Source organism: Salvelinus sp. IW2-2015, unplaced genomic scaffold (genome assembly GCF_002910315.2).
Source record: "Salvelinus sp. IW2-2015 unplaced genomic scaffold, ASM291031v2 Un_scaffold3169, whole genome shotgun sequence".
Taxonomy (NCBI): Eukaryota; Metazoa; Chordata; class Actinopteri; order Salmoniformes; family Salmonidae; genus Salvelinus; species Salvelinus sp. IW2-2015.
The window spans coordinates 37360-45613 of record NW_019944457.1 but is presented as its reverse complement, the minus strand read 5'-3'; the positions used below and the strand labels follow the sequence as shown (position 1 = coordinate 45613).

At 45.7% G+C, this 8254-nt stretch overlaps 1 protein-coding gene across 1 annotated transcript in view; it reads right to left on the bottom strand.

Moving 5' to 3' along the window:
• Positions 1-1449: 1449 nt before the first annotated feature.
• The window catches only part of LOC112075451 (isoleucine--tRNA ligase, cytoplasmic), a gene marked incomplete at its 5' end in the record, with an annotated part of 44112 nt that continues 37307 nt past the window's right edge, over positions 1450-8254 (bottom strand). Inside the window, 3 exon segments of the mRNA XM_024142453.2 lie at positions 1450-2485; positions 5016-5168; positions 5570-5716. Of these exon segments, the coding sequence (XP_023998221.2) occupies positions 2403-2485; positions 5016-5168; positions 5570-5716 (383 nt within the window).

The following is an 8254-nucleotide window of genomic DNA, read 5'->3' as shown; positions in this document are numbered from 1 at the left end:
AGCTGTTCCACTAGATTAAAACGTTTTTACCATAGACAGCTGTTCCACTAGATTAAAACGTTTTACCATAGACAGCTGTTCCACTAGATTAAAACGTTTACCACAGACAGCTGTTCCACTAGATTAAAACGTTTACCATAGACAGCTGTTCCACTAGATTAAAACGTTTTACCATAGACAGCTGTTCCACTAGATTAAAACGTTTTACCATAGACAGCTGTTCCACTAGATTAAAACATTTTACCATAGACAGCTGTTCCACTAGATTAAAACGTTTTACCACAGACAGCTGTTCCACTAGATTAAAACGTTTTTACCACAGACAGCTGTTCCACTAGATTAAAAATCCGTTTTACCACAGACAGCTGTTCCACTAGATAAAACGTTTTACCACGAAGCTGTTCCACTGCATTAAAACGTTTTACCATAGACAGCTGTTCCACCAGATTAAAACGTTTTACAGACAGCTGTTCCACTAGATTAAAACGTTTTACCATAGACAGCTGTTCCACCAGATTAAAACGTTTTTACCATACAGTTGTTCCACTAGATTAAAACATTTTTACCACAGGACACGAGACAGCTGTTCCACTAGATTAAAACGTTTTACCACAGACAGCTGTTCCACTAGATTACAACGTTTTACCACAGACAGCTGTTCCACTAGATTAAAACGTTTTACCACAGGCAGCTGTTCCACTAGATTACAACGTTTTACCATACAGCTGTTCCACTAGATCATCGCCTCAGCAGTGGTAGTCAGAACATAGCAGCCTATCAGTAACCTCTTTGGCTAGATGGGGACAAGATAGAGGGCAAGATAAATGTTTCTTCCAAACCCAGTTGAACAGTATTCAGGCCCAACACAGTCGGTCACTTCTCCTCCTAGCGTTACATTAGATGTCATTTAGAGCAGAAACTCTTCTCCAGAGAGACTTACAGGAGAAATTAGGGTTTAGTGCCTTGCTCAAGGGCACATCGGCAGATTTTTGACCTTCTCGGCTCGGATATTGGAACCAGCGACCTTTCAGTTACTGGCCCAACGCTCTAACCGATAGGCTACCTGCCTGTTTAACTGCTGAGGAATTGTATAATAAAAAGCAGAATGGCAGAAATGTATTTATAAAGTCCTTTTTACATCAGCAGTTGTCAAAGTGCCGTTCAGACGCCCGGCCGGTGCCATTCAGACGCCAGGCCGGTGCCATACAGACGCCCGGCCGGCGCCATACAGACGCCCGGCCGGCGCCATACAGACGCCCGGCCGGCGCCATACAGACGCCCGGCCGGTGCCATACAGACGCCCGGCCGGTGCCATACAGAAGCCCGGCCGGTGCCATACAGACGCCAGGCCGGTGCCATACAGACGCCCGGCCGGTGCCATACAGACGCCCGGCTGTATGCTGTGGATCTATGGTTTCTTTGCGAGAAAGGGAAAGACACAAACATCTGTAATTTCTCCGTTGTGGTTCCACTTTTATTCCATTGTTTCTTCATTTATTCCACCAAAAATAGCACTTGTCTCTTTTTATTCTTGTTCTGAGACGTTTGTTCTACAACAGACACTTAAAAAAAAGAAGAAGGTAGCCACTACTGAATGTTATTTCTTACCCACACAACATCCACAATACTGTCTGCAAACAGAGAGCTGGTTGGTCAACACTATTTGGTACAAAGTAGGTTGAGGTTAACTAATAAACTCATGTTAAAGGATAGTCACTGGAGATTGGACTAGACAGGATGAATCGGACAGTGAAAGAGTTTACGGGGGAATACAGAGCAGAAAAAATTCTTTACTATTTAAATGTTGGGTTTTCATTGAAGTTTGGAGCTAGACGTTCTCTCTGGCTGTTTCTGAGATGGCACCCTATTCTTCTATAGTGCACTAGCTTTGCTTAAAGCGCCATTGGGCCCTGGTCAACAGTAGTGCACTAGCTTTGCTCAGAGCGCCATTGGCCCCTGGTCAACAGTAGTGCACTAGCTTTGCTCAGAGCGCCATTGGGCCCTGGTCAACAGTAGTGCACTAGCTTTGCTCAGAGCGCCATCGGCCCCTGGACAACAGTAGTGCACTAGCTTGCTCAGAGCGCCATTGGGCCCTGGTCAACAGTAGTGCGCACTAGCTTTGCTCAGAGCGCCATTGGCCCCTGGTCCACAGTAGTGCACTAGCTTTGCTTAGAGCGCCATTGGGCCCTGGTCAACAGTAGTGCACTATACAAGGAATAGGATACCATTGGAACATAGCCTCTCTCTCCTTTCAGTCTGGCTGTTCCTCCCTCTTCTTCAGTCTGGCTGTTCCTCCCTCTTCTTCAGTCTGGCTGTTCCTCCCTCTTCTTCAGCCTGGCTGTTCCTCCCTCTTCTTCAGCCTGGCTGTTCCTCCCTCTTCTTCAGCCTGGCTGTTCCCGGTCCTATGCCTCTGCAGTGGTGGGCAGAACGCCAACATACACAGTCTTCCCGTCCAGCGTCTTCACCGACCACTCTGCTGGCATTTCTGAAACACAAATATACAAATGATTGAAAAGTATGACGGAAGACAAATAGCCTGGCATCTTTAAGGAGGTAAACCTGTAAGAAATGAAGAAAAGAATGAGAGTAGTGGGTCAAAGGTCTGTCTCTACTACGTGAAACTAGATCATTGTATTGCGGTCCCGTGTGGCTCAGTTGGTAGAGCATGGCGCTTGCAACGCCAGGGTTGTGGGTTCATTCCCCACGGGGGGACCAGGATGAATATGTATGAACTTTCCAATTTGTAAGTCGCTCTGGATAAGAGCGTCTGCTAAATGACTTAAATGTAAATGTATTCTGAGGGGTTTGAAATCACATACTGGAGGGCTTGCTGACCACGAAGTGCTCTATTAAACTCTCTTATGCACTTTACTCTGTTAACTTCCATTCATTGTTGTGTTTCTAGGTAGGGTTGTGTTGTGTTTCTAGGTAGGGTTGTGTTGTGTTTCTAGGTAGAAAATACACTCCGACTTTGGAATTAAATGTCGCCCATTTACATCACACATGTTGCCTGACTACAGCTAGCTACCCACGAAGTATTGACAACTACCTTGCATAACATTCGTTTTAGGTCKTTTTTGCTTATTTGGCTAGCTAGAGTACTACGATTCACATACAGTATATCTAGCTGACAATTAGGACGTAAAACGTTTTGCTTTGTGTATATCTTGTTTGGTCTCTATTGTTGCCGTTGTCCTGGCTGGAAGAAGGGTCCGTGGAGTGGGGAGGTAATACAGTAGGGCGAGTGCCAGTGCTTCTCAAGAGAACGCACTCGGAGCACGAGAGGGTGGAGCAAGGTAGCCTACATATTGAGAAACACCCATTGGCTCATGCTTAGAATGTGCTCCCCCCCCATTGTTATAATTTGAAAGTTCCCATAGTAGTTAATTCAACAGTGGGAAGTTAACTAAATGAGTTGATATGGTTACTAAAAACAGCTTTTTCCTCTTTATTGGCAGCAGATATTTATTTATTTATTATATTTATATATTTATGTCCTATTTCAGATTGGAACTGTAGATAAGACCAAGATGTCATACCCTCCAACTTTGTCTAACTAGTTGGGAAAACGGTCAAATGGCATTTTGACCACTCATACGGATCAAACGGTCGGAGCTTTAAGATATTTCGGTTCCCGATTGCAGATTTGAATAGCAGCGAAGGATACCAACATTTCACAAGCTCTTACGTTTCTTTGTTGGGAAAACGGTCAAAGTCGATGATTTGTCAAAAGTTACATTATTTAACAGTTAATGTTGGAATTCATGATGTCACAATGGGGAGTTCTAGAATATTGGGGGGGAAAAGTCCCATTAACACAAATGAAGATGGACACAAAGTCCCATTAACACGAATGAAGATGGACACAAAGTCCCATTAACACGAATGAAGATGGACACAAAAAAAGTCCCATTAACACGAACGAAGATGGACACAAAAAAGTCCCATTAACACGAATGAAGATGGACACAAAGTCCCATTAACACGAATGAAGATGGACACAAAAAAAGTCCCATTAACACGAACGAAGATGGACACAAAAAAGTCCCATTAACACGAATGAAGATGGACACAAAGTCCCATTAACACGAATGAAGATGGACACAAAAAAAGTCCCATTAACACGAATGAAGATGGACACAAAAAAAGTCCCATTAACACGAATGAAGATGGACAAAAAAAAGTCCCATTAACACAAATGAAGATGGACACAAAAAAAGTCCCATTAACACGAACGAAGATGGACACAAAAGAAGTCAACATTTTAGAGAGTAAAAAGTATCAAAAATATCAAAAAGTAAAATGTAAGCACAATATTCCAGATCATTCCACACGTTTTAAAGTTTAAACAACGTTTCTAGCTTGAACGTGTAAGAGGAGTAGCGTGCAGAAGAATGAGAACAAGTATGACGAAGATTTATAGTCGGGAGTGATGCTTCTCTAGTCCCACCTAATTAGGTAGGAAGACCTATGAGCTGTAAGTCAAACCAGCCCGTCTGCTAGGGCAGTCAGGCAGTCTGTCAGACACAGTAATTGGACAGGGAGGTTTCCTCAGCCCAGGACTTGCTGCTTTGCTGCTGGTTCAAGGTCAACATTAAACCCGTTTAAAAGTCAAGGATCACTGTCACAGGGTTAGCAAACTACAGAGCGGAGGCTAGCAGGCTACAGTTAAACGTGTGGAGGTGGTAGTACAGGCTACAGTTAAACGTGTGGAGGTGGTAGTACAGGCTACAGTTAAACGTGGAGTAGAACAGTAACTGTCCTCTAGCCTGAACGTAGACACAGTAGGATTGATGGGGAAAGTTGGAAAGTAGCAGAAAGAACACAACTAAAGCAGGACACAAGTAGCGTTCAAGTGGAGCTTCCTAGATCCTGCTCTGGCCAAGTCAAGAGAGTGTTTCCCAGCCCATTCTCTGAGCGCTGCTAGGGCCTGGCCAGTAGACATCCTAGATGCATAGAAGACAACACGGAGACAGAAACTAAATAGGACTTRGTTCTGGTGGTGTCTGTCTTACCTTGGGTGAGCAGATCGTCCAGGTAGAGRTTCAGCCTACGGCTGCGGAGGCCGAACAACTTGGCCGTCTCAGACAGCAAAGCATTGTGGGTCATGCAGTCGTGTCCGACAGGATTGACCAGCAGCAGGGTCCCCACATCTCCACTCTGACACTCTACAGAGACACAGGACATACATAGCATCAGTACAAAATCAGTAGCAGCACGTAGCCTAGCGGTTAGAGAGACAAACCAAACCAGTAACTGGAGGGTTCCCAGTTCGAATCCCGGGTCTGACGAGGAGGGAAAAAACAAATCTGTCAGGAAATGAGCTGGCAACCGGATAATTGATGGTATCAAATTCTAGTTGCCATTGGGCCCAAGTTACTCACTGGCAGGGGTTTGGTGTAAACCAGTTGGAAACTTGTTCATCTCAATATACTACTGTAACATCATACTGTCTGAAGATGCATTGGCATAACAAACTGAAAAAATAACCTTTKAAAAAAAAGTTGAGTGAGAAGGAAGCAGGTGTGTAGTGGAGCGAGAGAAAGAGGAAGTGGTCAATTAAACGTACCAGCAGGCTGACAGTTGGCCAATCGAAGGTTAACGTAGGGGCACACCAGAGAGTCAGAGTTGGGAGAGGAGTCACTGGGACTGGAGCCGGATGTCACCGACAGGGTTTTCCCATTCAGAGACAGCAGATCACACTTACCAGTCAACTCTGGAATTACAAGAACATACAGCCCTCGGTTACTGGACAGGTCTGAAACATACAGCCCTCGGTTACCTCAATCTCTTGTAATAATTCACACGAGGGAAATACATTTTTTTTTTTTTWGTTGTGTGAGAACCGCTCTTTAAACACCATCTGTTCATCACTAACCTGTCCAATAAAATCAATCATTTCATAAGTCCTCCAATGTTTTTTGTTGTTGTATTCCTGTGTGTGTGTGTGTGTGTGTGTGTGTGTGTGTGTGTGTGTGTGTGTGTGAGAGAAACAGCAGCCTTGTGAGGGAAACCAGGGAGGGAATGGTACAGTACTATATTGGTCCAGGGGTCCCAGGAGAGATACATATTATGAATAGAACTAGTCTGTCCCAGGATGATGCCTGTAATCACTGACAACCATCCAACATGCAGGCCAAGCTACTCCATCCCAGCTAGCTACCACTCAACAAGTAGGCTAAGCTAGTGGCTAGTCCCCAGAACCACTCAACAAGTAGGCTAAGCTAGTGCTAGTCCCCCAGAACCACTCAACAAGTAGGCTAAGCTACTCCATCCAGCTAGCTACCACTCAACAAGTAGGCTAAGCTACTCCATTCCAGCAGCTACCACTCAACAAGTAGGCTAAGCTAGTGGCTAGTCCCCAGAACCACTCAACAAGTAGCTAAGCTACTCCATTCCAGCTAGCTACCACTCAACAAGTAGGCTAAGCTAGTGGCTAGTCCCCAGAACCACTCAACAAGTAGGCTAAGCTAGTGGCTAGTCCCCAGAACCACTCAAAAAGTAGGCTAAGCTACTCCATTCCAGCTAGCTACCACTCAACAAGTAGCTAAGCTACTCCACTCCAGCTAGCTACACTCAACAAGTAGGCTAAGCTAGTGGCTAGTCCCCAGAACCACTCAACAAGTAGGCTAAGCTAGTGGCTAGTCCCCAGAACCACTCAAAAAGTAGGCTAAGCTACTCATTCCAGCTAGCTACCACTCAACAAGTAGGCTAAGCTAGTGGCTAGTCCCAGAACCACTCAACAAGTAGGCTAAGCTAGTGGCTAGTCCCCAGAACCACTCAAAAAGTAGGCTAAGCTACTCCATTCCAGCTAGCTACCACTCAACAAGTAGGCTAAGCTAGTGGCTAGTCCCCAGAACCACTCAACAAGTAGGCTAAGCTACTCCATTCCAGCTAGCTACCACTCAACAAGTAGGCTAAGCTAGTGCTAGTCCCCAGAACCACTCAACAAGTAGGCTAAGCTACTCCATTCCAGCTAGCTCCACTCAACAAGTAGGCTAAGCTAGTGGCTAGTCCCCAGAACCACTCAACAAGTAGGCTAAGCTACTCCATTCCAGCTAGCTACCACTCAACAAGTAGGCTAAGCTAGTGCTAGTCCCAGAACCACTCAACAAGTAGGCTAAGCTAGTGGCTAGTCCCCAGAACCACTCAAAAGTAGGCTAAGCTACTCCATTCCAGCTAGCTACCAACTCACAAGTAGGCTAAGCTAGTGGCTAGCCAGAACCATCAACAGAGTAGGCTAAGCTAGTGGCTAGTCCCCAGAAACCACTCAAAAAGTAGGCTAAGCTACTCCATTCCAGCTAGCTACCACTCAACAAGTAGGCTAAGCTAGTGGTAGTCCCCAGAACCACTCAACAAGTAGGCTAAGCTACTCCATTACCGATAGCTACCACTCAACAAGTAGGCTAAGCTAGTGGCTAGTCCAGAACCACTCAACAAGTAGGCATGCTACTCCATCCAGCTAGCTACCACTCAACAAGTAGGCTAAGCTAGTCTAGTCCCCAGAACCACTCAACAAGTAGCTAGGCTACTCCATTCCAGCTAGCTACCACTCAACAAGTAGGCTAAGCTAGTGGCTAGTCCCCAGAACCACTCAACAAGTAGCTAAGCTAGGGCTAGTCCCCAGACCACTCAACAAGTAGGCTAAGCTAGTGCTAGTCCCAGAACCACTCAACAAGTAGGCTAAGCTAGTGGCTAGTCCCAGAACCACTCAAAAAGTAGGCTAAGCTACTCCATTCCAGCTAGCTACCACTCAACAAGTAGGCCAAGCTACTCCACTCCAGCTAGCTACCACTCAACAAGTAGGCTAAGCTAGTGGCTAGTCCCCAGAACCACTCAACAAGTAGGCTAAGCTAGTGGTAGTCCCCAGAACCACTCAAAAAGTAGGCTAAGCTACTCCATTCCAGCTAGCTACCACTCAACAAGTAGGCTAAGCTAGTGGCTAGTCCCCAGAACCACTCAACAAGTAGGCTAAGCTACTCCATTCCAGCTAGCTACCACTCAACAAGTAGGCTAAGCTAGTGGCTAGTCCCAGAACCACTCAACAAGTAGGCTAAGCTATCCATTCACGCTAGCTACACTCAACAAGTAGGCTAAGCTAGTGGCTAGTCCCCAGAACACTCAACAAGTAGCTAAGCTACTCCATTCCAGCTAGCTACCACTCAACAAGTAGGCTAAGCTAGTGGCTAGTCCCCAGAACACTCAACAATAGGCTAAGCTATCCATGATCCCAGCCCCCTGGTAATACCCCTCA